At 48.6% G+C, this 12,500-nt stretch overlaps 1 protein-coding gene across 1 annotated transcript in view; it reads left to right on the forward strand.

Moving 5' to 3' along the window:
• myo15aa (myosin XVAa) overlaps nucleotides 1-12,500 on the forward strand; it is a gene marked incomplete at both ends in the record, with an annotated part of 39,017 nt that overhangs the window by 10,732 nt on the left and 15,785 nt on the right. Inside the window, 21 exons of the mRNA XM_084439041.1 lie at nucleotides 2,863-2,921; nucleotides 3,051-3,174; nucleotides 3,779-3,874; nucleotides 4,451-4,582; nucleotides 4,693-4,818; nucleotides 5,071-5,148; nucleotides 5,317-5,471; nucleotides 5,558-5,603; nucleotides 6,104-6,228; nucleotides 6,360-6,477; nucleotides 6,903-7,078; nucleotides 8,417-8,501; nucleotides 8,609-8,662; nucleotides 8,797-8,878; nucleotides 9,097-9,227; nucleotides 10,340-10,435; nucleotides 10,522-10,757; nucleotides 10,866-11,056; nucleotides 11,249-11,321; nucleotides 11,679-11,870; nucleotides 12,144-12,256. Coding sequence (XP_084295167.1) covers nucleotides 2,863-2,921; nucleotides 3,051-3,174; nucleotides 3,779-3,874; nucleotides 4,451-4,582; nucleotides 4,693-4,818; nucleotides 5,071-5,148; nucleotides 5,317-5,471; nucleotides 5,558-5,603; nucleotides 6,104-6,228; nucleotides 6,360-6,477; nucleotides 6,903-7,078; nucleotides 8,417-8,501; nucleotides 8,609-8,662; nucleotides 8,797-8,878; nucleotides 9,097-9,227; nucleotides 10,340-10,435; nucleotides 10,522-10,757; nucleotides 10,866-11,056; nucleotides 11,249-11,321; nucleotides 11,679-11,870; nucleotides 12,144-12,256 — 2,488 coding nt within the window. The remainder of the gene's footprint in view (nucleotides 1-2,862; nucleotides 2,922-3,050; nucleotides 3,175-3,778; nucleotides 3,875-4,450; nucleotides 4,583-4,692; nucleotides 4,819-5,070; nucleotides 5,149-5,316; nucleotides 5,472-5,557; nucleotides 5,604-6,103; nucleotides 6,229-6,359; nucleotides 6,478-6,902; nucleotides 7,079-8,416; nucleotides 8,502-8,608; nucleotides 8,663-8,796; nucleotides 8,879-9,096; nucleotides 9,228-10,339; nucleotides 10,436-10,521; nucleotides 10,758-10,865; nucleotides 11,057-11,248; nucleotides 11,322-11,678; nucleotides 11,871-12,143; nucleotides 12,257-12,500) is intronic.

Below are 12,500 nucleotides of genomic sequence, written 5' to 3' on the forward strand. Positions count from 1 at the left end.
TCACTCACTCACTATTCCCTATGTAGTGTATTGAACGAGAAATGGCAAGGTACATCCTCTGTTCACTAGAAATTGCTGTGAATTGTGGGTATTGTCTTGTGGACTATATAGTGAACCAAATAAATCGTTGAGAATTTTGACACCACAGTAAAATTGCGAACACACTATATGCTCCACTATTTCTGTAATAGGGATGGTTTGGAACAGAGCTCTAGTGTGATGTGTTTTGTGAGTCCGTGCCCTGACCAGGCTCACCTGACCCCCGCTGATGTTACAGTAGCAGCCCGGAGGTACAGTGTTGTTGATGCCATCCTGACTCCACAGCGTAAGGTGAAGAGTTACACTAGCTAGTGCGGATGATACAAATAATTAATCAGGTTTGTTTATTTTAGGGCATCTTGCTACACCCACACACAAACCTACGCACACAAACACACACATACACACACACACACACACACACAACACTCTGTACTTACATATTAACTGCCCGTGCCATATCCAACAACACATTTCTATTACTCTCTTGCTCCCAATGGCAAAGAGGAGTAGTCATGTGATATTGTTGAGTGGTTCTCCTGTCAGTTAACCGGGAGGAGGGTCCAGTAGGAGGAGGGTCCGGTAGGAGGAGGGTCCAGTAAGAGGAGGGTCCAGTAGGAGGAGGGTCCAGTAAGAGGAGGGTCCAGTAGGAGGAGGGTCCAGTAGGAGGAGGGTCCGGTAGGAGGAGGGTCCAGTAGGAGGAGGGTCCAGTAGGAGGAGGGTCCAGTAGGAGGAGGGTCCAGTAGGAGGAGGGTCCGGTAGGAGGAGGGTCCAGTAAGAGGAGGGTCCAGTAGGAGGAGGGTCCAGTAAGAGGAGGGTCCAGTAGGAGGAGGGTCCAGTAGGAGGAGGGTCCAGTAGGAGGAGGGTCCGGTAGGAGGAGGGTCCAGTAAGAGGAGGGTCCAGTAGGAGGAGGGTCCAGTAGGAGGAGGGTCCGGTAGGAGGAGGGTTCAGTAAGAGGAGGGTAGTAGAAGATGACAGACCAGTGTCACGTTCCGTTGGCTCTTAGGGTCTCATCCTGCTTGTTTGGTCATCCTGTTCATCCAGCAGCATCAAGCCCAATTTCCTCTGTCGTCCAAGGGAGCTTAGTTTTGTTAGATTACCAATATGCTTCAACCATAGGTTGAAGATTCTCTGTTCCAGCAGGGTCCTTGGACTAGGGACTTCAGTCAATCTCCTTTCTGTACTTCTGTCCTCCTTTCTCTGTTCTGACAATATCTGGTACGATCTGGTCCTCCCCAGCTCCAAAGCCCAGGTCCAGCTCCATCCCAGTTGAAACAGGCTGTAGTCCAGGACAGCTGTAGAACCAACAGAGAACATGATGATGGAAAGATAGAGGAGGGAGGGAGAGAGAGAGAGAGAGAGAGAGAGAGACTCTTCAATGCTTACTAAATGAGATGACTGAATGAGTCATGGGAGTCTGGTGTATAAGCTATTCAAGAGAACCTATAGGATACACAAAGACACCCACGCGCGCATGCACACACACACACACACACACACACACACACACACACACACAGGGCTCTGTGTAATTGGGGTAATTTTGCTAATTAAAGAAGGTGCTAGAGTATATATTACTATGTAACAGGAGAGGCTGTGCACTCTCCAAGGTAGATGATAGAGGGAGGAGATATCAGCAGAGAGGTGGAGAGTAGGAGGGGCAGAGGAAAGGGGAGGAGACTGTCTCCTCCTGTTCCATTGGTCCGTCCGATCAGTCCATCAAATGTATTTTGTATAGGACATTTCAGACATAAATGCAACACAGTGCACTTCACAACAAAATTAAAATGGAATAAATAAATAAACAAGGCATAAATAAAATAAATACATAAATAAATAGTAAGCATAATAAATAAATGAAACTGAGTGTAAAATAGACTAACATACTAAGAGCATCAGAAAGCAAGACTAAAAAGGTGTGTTTTAAGAGCTTTTTAAAAAATATCCACAGTTTCAGGCCCCCTCAAGCTTTTCGGCAGGCTATCCCAGAGCCTGGGTGCATAAAAGCTAAAAGCTGCCTCTTCATATTTCTTAGTCCTGGGCCTTGGTGTAGTTAGAAGACCAGTACCAGAGAACCACAGGACTCTACAGGGCTCATACCTTAAAAACATGTCTGACATACAGTATATATTGCGCTGCACAGTCATGGATTTATTTAACAACTAATAAAATCATTTAAAATCAATCCTGAAACTCACAGGAAGCCAATGCAAAGACTTTAAAACTGGGGGTTATGTGTGCTCAATGTCTGGTCCTGGTCAGTACTCGTGCTGTTGCATTCTGTATGTTTTGCAGCTGACCATTGCTTTCTTGGGTATAGGTTCAGACAGGAGAGCATTGCGGTAATCAAGTTAGCCTGTGATAAAAGCATGGATAGGTTCTCCGTCCACTAGAGAGAGAAAGGGCACACCTACAGTATGTTCCTCAGGTGGTCAGGTAGAGGACAGCAGATTAGCTCTTACAGTATGTCTTATCTGACCTGATCAGACACTTACAGTACATCTCAACTAGAGAGGGGTGGAGAGAGAGAGAGAGGGGAAGGAGAGAAAGAGGGGGGGATGGGGAGAGGAAGGAGAGAGAAGGGGGAGAGGGGAGTGGGAGAGAGAATACAGAGATCCACTACAGGACTTGCCATCTTAAGGATGTTGTGCTGTTGTGTTTGCTGACACTGTCACGATGGGAGTCGTGACAAACAGCATTTGTTTACATGAAAAAGAACCAATAATGGATCTAAATGACATGATGGCCCAGATGAAACCTGTACCTTAGTCCTGACCTACTGACCAGACCAGAGCTGCGTTTAACCCCCTCCTCTCCACGCAGGAGACGATGAGAGAGAAGATCTACACGCCCCTGACTGTGGAGAGTGCTGTGGATGCCAGGTCAGTCTGCTGACTCATCATAACATGTCAACTACCTGTTAGAATTTTAAGATTTAGAAGGCTAACTCTCTCTCTCTCTCTCTCCTTCTCTCTCTCCCTCTCTCTCTTTCTCTCTCTCTGCCTCTCCAGAGATGCTGTTGCCAAGATCCTGTACTCTCTGCTCTTCCATTGGCTGACGGAGAGGATCAACGGCCAGGTGTACCCTCGCCAACACGCCATCTCCATCTCCATCTTAGACATCTACGGCTTCGAGGTAGAGCCCTCCCTCATCTACCCCTCCTTCTCTCTCCGCCACTCCCTCTCTCCTTCTCTTCATCCCCGTCTCCATCCCTTTTTCTGTCCGAGAACCGAGGTGACCTCATCTTCACCCTTGACGTACAGTATGCAACCTGGAGGTACAGTACTACTGTATGTGATGACATGGTGCATGCCTTAACACCGCCCTACCCTCTCTCCCTGTCTCTCCTGTCTGCTACCTCCACCTGTCTCTCCTGTCTGCTACCCCCACCTGTCTCTCCTGTCTGCTACCTCCACCTGTCTCTCCTGTCTGCTACCCCCACCTGTCTCTCCTGTCTGCTACCTCCACCTGTCTCTCCTGTCTGCTACCCCCACCTGTCTCTCCTGTCTGCTACCTCCACCTGTCTCTCCTTCTCCTCCTCTCCATTTCTCCCTTTCTCCACCCAGCCCCCCTCTTGGTTGACTCCTGGCTCTGCTCAGCTGATAGTGAAATGAAAGACTGGAGAATAATCACACCTCTGACAGACAAACTGTGAAGAAAAACTGTGTGTGTGTGTGTGTGTGTGTGTGTGTGTGTGTGTGTGTGTGTGTGTGTGTGTGTGTGTATGTGTGTCTAACAGGAATTGGCCTTCAACAGCTTTGAGCAACTTTGCATTAATTATGCAAATGAGTACCTGCAGTTCTTCTTCAATAGGATCATATTCAGGGAAGAGCAGGTGAGCCATCACACACACAAACACACACGTGAGCGCAAACACACACACACACACACACACACACACACACACACATTATAAAACCACAGTGTTTAATTAACTATCATCTTCATGGACAATCATCTACAGTATTATTGCCTCTAATGCTGCCTAATGTTCAAGAGGCTTAATGATATTATGAAGCATCTAAGAAGAATTTTAGAGTGTTATGAAACCATTATGAAGTCTTATAAAGCCTTAAGAATCCTGTATGAAGCTTTGCAGATGATTATGAATCCTATATGAAGCCTTGCAGAGCATTATGAATCCTATATGAAGCCTTGCAGAGAGCATGATGAATCCTATATGAAGCCTTGCAGAGCATTATGAATCCTATATGAAGCCTTGCAGAGAGCATTATGAATCCTATATGAAGCCTTGCAGAGCATTATGAATCCTATATGAAGCCTTGCAGAGAGCATTATGAATCCTATATGAAGCCTTGCAGAGCATTATGAATCCTATATGAAGCCTTGCAGAGAGCATTATGAATCCTATATGAAGCCTTGCAGAGCATTCTGTGTCCTGCTCTCTCAGGAGGAGTACAGCAGAGAGCAGATCCCCTGGCAGGACATCCCCTTCAGCGACAACCAGCCCTGCATTGACCTCATCGCCGCTAAGCCCCATGGGATACTACGTATCCTTGACGACCAGAGCTCTTTCCCTCAGGTGGGCCGGATGTCTGCCAGAACTCTGATACTAAACACATAAACACACACGCGCACACACACACTCACAAATAAGCAAACACACATCGTTTTATATTCCTGTGTTGCCAGGCGACGGACCATACCTTCCTCCAGAAGTGTCACTATCACCATGGCAACAACCCGCTGTACCTGAAGCCAAAGTTGCCCCTCCCAGAGTTCACCATCAAACACTTCGCTGGCCGCGTCACCTACGAGGTATGATGCTTCCCATTGGTCATCCAGAAGATACAATAGCCTCTCATTGGTCACCTGCCGAGTGCGCTCACCTCTCATTGGTCACCTGCTGTGTATACTCATCTCTCATTGGTCACCTGCCGAGTGCACTCACCTCTCATTGGTCAACTGCCGTGTATACTCACCTCTCATTGGTCACCTGCCGCTGCCGAGTGTACTCACCTCTCATTGGTCACCTGCCGAGTGTACTCACCTCTCATTGCTCCCCTGCAGGTGTACAAGTTCCTAGATAAGAACTACGACCAGGTCCGGCAGGATGTGTTGGACCTTTTCACCCAGAGCAAGAACAAGGTGAGAGGGGGAACCTGTTCACTCACGTCGGATAGACAGGAGTTTAAACTGTATTTTGTACTAGTTTTGTGAGTCTGATTCCCACATGGACCATACTGTACACATCAACTAAATAAGGTGGTCACCGCGGATGGTCTGCTGAAGGCATGCCTCTGTCTCCGGGTGCAGATGGTGTCCAACCTCTTCCTGGGTCACGCCGAGGCTTTGGGCCAGCCGAGAGGCCAGGTGAGGAAGAGCAGCACCACGACCCGGCGGTACCAGCTCCAAACCGTCAGCACCAAGTTCCAGCTGTCGCTGCTCCAACTGGTGGAGAAGATGGAGAGGTAGAGGGAGAGAGCGAGGGAGAGAGGGAGAGAGAGGGTCTGTTTGTTCTGTGTTGTTCATCCAGTTTTCCTCTCGTCATCCTCAGGTGCAATCCATTTTTTGTACGCTGCATAAAGCCAAACAATAAGAAGGTGACGGAGTACTGCAGTCTGTGTGTGTGTGTCTGTGTCTGTGTCTGTTACTGTGTATTGGTGCTGTAGTGTACAATACTCTTCTGTATCTTGTGAATATGCATGTACAGGTGCATGTCAGAAAATTTGAATATTGTGGAAAGTTCATTATTTTCCGTAATTTAATTCGAAAAGGGAAACTTTCATATATTATAGATTCATTACACATGAAGTGAAATATTTCAAGGCTGATTGCCTCCATGCCACGCTCCACGTTGATGCAGTAATTTGTGCAAAAGGAGCCCCGACCAAGTATTGAGTGTATAAATGAACATACTGTACAATCATAAAGATGAAAACAAAAAAGGCTTGAAATATTCCACTTTGTGTAATGGATCTAGAATACATGAAAGTTCACTTTTTGAATTAAATTACGGAAAATAATGAACTTTTTCACAATATTCTAACTTTTTGGGATGCACCTGTACTGTGTGCGTGTGTGTGCGTGTGTGTGTGTGTAGGAGCCAGGCGTGTTTGAATCAGACATGGTCGGCAGTCAGCTGCGGTATTCTGGTATCTTGGAGACCATCAGGATCAGAAGAGAGGGCTTCCCTGTCAGACTGCCGTTCCACGTCTTCCTCTTCAGGTTGCACATTTATGCACTACTGTACATACTGTACCTAATACCATGAAGGGATGGAGTTTTCAGAAGATTTGTATGTGTATCTCCGTGTGCGACGGTGTGTGTGTGTGTGTGTGTGTGTGTATGTGTTCCAGGTATAAGTCTCTGGTGGGCATGAAGCAGCCCCCAGCCCCAGAAGGAGAGAACTGTGTCATCATGCTTAGTAAACTCTGCCCTCTCAGACCGGGGTCCTTCCATGTAGGAGTCACCAAGGTAAGACACTCCTATGAGTCTGACCTCCCCATGACCTCCCCATGACCTCTCCATGACCTCCACCTGACCCCCACTTGACCTCTACATGACCTCCACCTGACCTCCACTTGACCTCTACATGACCTCCACCTGACCCCCACTTGACCTCTTCATGACCTCCACCTGACCTCCACCTGACCTCCACTTAACCTCCACCTGACCTCTCCATTACCTCCACCTGACCCCCACTTAACCTCCACCTGACCTCCACTTAACCTACACCTGATCTACACTTGACCTATATATGACCTCCACCTGACCTCCCCATGACCTCCACCTAACCTCCATCTGACTTCCCCCTCACCTCCACCTGACCTCCCCCTGAGCCCTACAGAGATGCGCTGTTCTGTGCTCTTCTGAGTGTGTGTCCTGTCTGTGCACGCCAGCTCTTCCTGAAGGAGGATGTGTACCAGCTGCTGGAGTGCAAGCGTGAGCGTGTGCGGCACGTGGCGGCCCTCACGCTGCAGCGCTACACACGCATGTTCTTCGTCAGGAAACGCTACAAGGAGTTCCGCAACAAGATCATTGGTTTCCAGGCCCAGTGCGGAGGCTTCCTCGCCAGGTACAGAACATACAGCCTGCTGCCAGATAGATATATACTGTAGATACAGTAGATAGATAGATAGATAGATAGATAGATAGATAGATAGATAGATAGATGGATGGATGGATGGATGGATGGATGGGTGGGTGGGTGGGTGGGTGGATGATGGACGGACGGACGGACGGACGGACGGACGGACGGACGGACGGACGGACGGACGGACGGACGGACGGACGGACGGACAGACAGACAGACAGACACACAGACAGATGAATAGAACCCACAACCTGCTGCCGGAAAAATAGAACCCGCTGCCTGCTGTAGCATTTACAACATTTTGACTGTTAAAGGAAAATGCTCGTTTTTGACAACCTGGACCTTATTTACGACATATTATAAGAAGTTTGACTCACCGAGATCACTTTTGTGTTGTTCGGAGGCCTGTAGAAGAAATTTAAAATCCAGCGCGAGCCAGTATATCCATGTAATGGCGTCCGACGGGGCAACGGGAATGCAGTTTCTCAAAATCCATTTTCGGCCGCTAAACGGTTGTTTTCATCAATCAGATTGCATGAATCGACAGTTGAGATTCCTCTACGCGAGCCATTGTTGTTTTGGTTTTCAAATACGTGGTCTTTAGCCTCTGTAATATGATCTTTACACGCCTCTCCCCCACTTGCTCCAGCACGCATGCGCACAGGCCAGCGCGCAGACTGGCTATTCTCCCTCACATTCTCTGCGCTACGATCGGATTGTTGCTGACGAATGACGACGACAATATTCTCGGCACCAACAACGATCGTAGCGCAGAGAATGTGAGGGAGAATAGCCAGTCTGCGCGCTGGCCTGTGCGCATGCGTGCTGGAGCAAGTGGGGGAGAGGCGTGTAAAGATCATATTACAGAGGCTAAAGACCACGTATTTGAAAACCAAAACAACAATGGCTCGCGTAGAGGAATCTCAACTGTCGATTCATGCAATCTGATTGATGAAAACAACCGTTTAGTGGCCGAAAATGGATTTTGAGAAACTGCATTCCCGTTGCCCCGTCGGACGCCATTACATGGATATACTGGCTCGCGCTGGATTTTAAATTTCTTCTACAGGCCTCCGAACAACACAAAAGTGATCTCGGTGAGTCAAACTTCTTATAATATGTCGTAAATAAGGTCCAGGTTGTCAAAAACGAGCATTTTCCTTTAACTGATAGAGCCCACACCATACTGCCGACTAAGCCAATAGAACTCCTAATGATAAGGAAAGCCGAATGCTTTACTTCTCTGTTAAAGCTGGACATTGGGTTACAGCTATTGCAGAGCCCACAACTAGCCAGCCCTCTGTCTCCCTCTGTCCCCAGGAAGCGGTATGTGAGAATGTGCGCGAGTCTGGTCAGGTTCCGATCCCTCATCCACATGTACGTCAACCGTAAGAGATACATCAAGGTACGCAACCCCAGAACCCTTGCTGCCGGGAGGCGTTCTAGAATTACAGGATGGACTCAACCGAGACGCCATGTTGCAAGTGCTTGTCTTTCCGTTGTTGTCTGCAGCTGAAGCTGGAAGGAAGGAGGAGGGCCGAGGAAGAGAGGAGGAGAAGAGAGATGGTGAGGAGAAAAAAGTTCAAAGTCACTCATGTTATTCGCAAAGCCTCGGGTAGACCACTCACTATGACGCAATCTTCGGTGTCCGTTTGCGTGTGCGTGTGTGTTTGTGTGTGTGTGTGTGTGTGTGTGTGTAGGAGCTGAATAAGAGGGAGGTGGTGAACGTCACGCACCTCGCGATCCCGGCGGAGCTGGGCGCTTTGCTTCAGGCAGCAGCAGGTCTGTGTGAGTGTGAGTGTTTGTCTGTGTGTGTGTGTCTGTGTGAGTGTGTGTGTTTGTGTGAGTGTGTGTGTGTCTGTGAATGTGTGTGTTTGTCGGACATGTCGCGTGCACCTGCATCTCTTCACTACTACCCACACACCTGTATGAGGTTCCACATTCACCCCCACTCTTCTCTCTCTCTCACCCTCTCTCTCTCTCCCTCTCTCTCTCTCTAGTTGGTAGAGAGTTACACTCAGACTGTCTGGCTCTTCTCCAGGCGCCTCACGTCCAGGTGGAGGCTGAGCTCACTCTGCCCCTGGACATCAACAATTACCCCTTCTTACGCTACGTGCAGGTCTACTTCAAGGTAACCACTAACCCCTCACAACTACCCCCTTTCAACTATCCCCTCACAACTACACCCATACAACTACCCCCTTAAAACTACCCCCTCACGACTACATCCCTACAACTATCCCCTCACAACTACCCCCTTACAGTTATAGCTCTACAACTACACCCCTACAACTACCCCCTCACAACTACACCCTACAACTACCCCCTCACAAACACACCCATACAACTACCCCCTCACAACTACACTCTTACAACTACCCCTAAAACTACACCCCTACAATTACCTCCTCACGACTACAGCAACTACATCCCTACAACTACCCATTACATTTTACAGTCAGCCATTACATTAGTCATTTAGCAGACACTTTTTTCCAAAGCGACTTACAATAATTGCATTTAACATAGGTAGTCCTACTACTCACCAGAACTAAGGCTAAGAGCATAATCTAGTGCTAAAGACAAAGTGCTAAAGCCAAAGTGCAAAATATAAATACAATAGGTGCTTAAGAGGGAGGATCCTGGTAGTACTTCTTGAAGAGGTGAGTTTTGAACCTGCAGAGAAAGATGGGCAGCAACTCTGTTCTGACATAAGTGGGCAGTTCATTCCACCACTGCGGGGCCAGGACTGTGTTGATCGACCGCAGGGGCCTCGGAGTGACAGGGCAACCAGTTGCCCCAAGGGACCCCCTTAAAACTATCCCCTCACAACTATACCCCTAAAATTACCCCCTTACAAATACCCCTCCCTCACACAACTACCCCTACAACTACCCCTCTTGACTGCACCCCTAGAACTACCCCTAAAACTACCCCCTCACTCAACTACCCCCTCACAACTACCCCCTCACACAACTACCCCCTCACAGCTACACCCCTACAACTACCCCCTCATAACTATCCCCTTACACAACTACCAACATACAACGTACCTCCTTACAACTGTCTACCCCCGCACAACTACCCCCCTACAACTACCCCCTTAAAAATAACCTCTCACAACTACCCCGTCACACAACTAACCCTTCCACCCCCTCACAAGCTTAGTTTGGGGTGGGGGGGGATGAACTTGCATTTTGGCCCCACCCAGTTCACCCTGACCCCTGACCTCTGTCTCTGTAGGACCCCAAGTTCGGCATGCTGACAGCTCCCCTGGAAACGCCGCTGACGCGCACAGACGACGACCTCAGACAGGAAGCTCTGGATGTATTCATCATGGTGGGACCTCCTCTTCCTGTCTGCTCAGCCACATTTCCTGCCTGACCTATGTATTAGATGAGGTTCCGTGTTCCTGTGTGCTCTAGGTTCTGAGGTTCATGGGGGATCCTCACCTGAACGGGGCTCAGGAGAACCTGTTTGGGAACTACATCCTCCAGAGGGGCGTGTCCTCTCCAGGCCTTCGGGACGAGATCCTGGCCCAGATAGCCAATCAGGTGTGGAGAAACAGCAACCAAGAGAACGCAGAGAGGGGCTGGCTGCTGCTGCTGGCCTGTGTGTGTACCTTCAGCCCCTCGTCCAGGATGTTTAAACATCTGCTCAAGTAAGAACATCTACACACACAGAATATGTTCTCAATGGCAGACACGTTTTTATTTTATTTTACCAACCTTTTACCTGTTCGCTCCTACATACCTGTCCTGACCTGCAGGTTTGTGTCTGACCACGCCCCTGACGGTTGCCAGGCGCTCCTGCAGCACAGACTGATCCAGGCCAATCAGAAATCTCAGCTGGGATCCGGGTCCGCCCCTGAGACTGCGCGCACCTATCCGCTGTCCCTGCTGGAGTGGACGGCCAATAGGAAGAGGGCTAACATGGTGCTGCAGGTGCACTGCTTTGATGGTGAGGAGCGCAGCTGGCATCGCTCTGGTCAGGCTGGATTCCTTACACAAAGGGATGGGGATTATTTATAGCTGCCAGAGCCAGGTTCAAGATCGATGTTATCTGGAAGTGTGGCTATCTCTTCCTCTCTTTCCTCACTCACCATCCCTCCATCCCTCTCTCTCTCTCTCTCTCTCTCTCTCTCGTTTGTAGGCGTGTCCTTCCTGTGTCCTGTCCACTCCTGGACCAGTGGAGCTGACCTGGCCGGAGATGTCCTACGCCACAGGTGTGTGTGTGTGTGTGTGTGTGTGTGTGTGTGTGCGTGTGGTATGCATCTATGGCCCCCGATGATCTGACGTGTCATTTCAAAACACTTAATATCTGTTTGGAAATATTTTGCTCCACTGAATTTTATTCCTGACAATCTTTACAATAAAGACTGATTTCATCTTCAGAAATATTATCTTTATCTTAGCTTGCAGTATTAGATGGTTAATGTTATTTTAAATAATCCCAAGACAGTTTGTTTTTGCCAGCAGTGATTTTTCAAGAATACTGTAGATCAGTAATTTTTCAAATGTTCACTATAGCGTTTGGATTGTAATATTTTACTGTGATTATCAATAAAGTTCTACTCCCTCAGGGGCATGTCAGGGGCGTGGAGGGGCTGTTCTGTGTTGATGAAGGAGCATGGACAGTGGGCGGAGCTAGCAGGCCATGATTATGTCATGGATCTGATCGCAGACCTGGAGCTTCCTGACAACTTCCCCAAACAGAAGAGCTGCTTCATCATCAGCGCCGAGGACCCCAGCAGGGTCAGAGGCAACGCCAGCCTGTGAGGAGACACACACACACACACACACACACACACACACACACACACAAGCATGCATAGACACACACATAGTAGATACAAAGAAGCATGCACACACACACCCACACACACAAGCATGCATAGACACACACATAGTAGACACAAAGAAGCATGAACACACACACACACACATACACACATACAGTACAGTACACACACACACACACACACATACAGGTAAACAGGTAGGCCAGCTCCAGGGCAGTGTAGTAATGCGGTGTCTCCCTGGTCCAGCACCCTGTTTGGCAGTGGGTTTGAGTCTGACGAGGAGCTGCCTCCCTCCCTTCCTCTCAGCAACAGCAGACCTGCCTACAGCCTGCCAGACTCTGACGGATACTACAGCCATGGTACACTCACACACACACACGCATACACATGCACACACACACGCATACACACACACACACGCATACACACACACACACACATACACACATCACTTACTGTACATCAGGGTTCCCACGCAGGGAACAGGTGACTAATTTCCAGTCATGGAAAACACATGGAAAATAAGAGAAAAAGTAAAATGTCCTGGAAGATGGTGTGTTGCCCTGGAAAATCTACTCTACTATTTTCCTTTAGCTGAGAATG

This window comes from Borostomias antarcticus, assembly GCF_949987555.1.
Source record: "Borostomias antarcticus genome assembly, chromosome: 5".
Classification (NCBI taxonomy): domain Eukaryota; kingdom Metazoa; phylum Chordata; class Actinopteri; order Stomiiformes; family Stomiidae; genus Borostomias; species Borostomias antarcticus.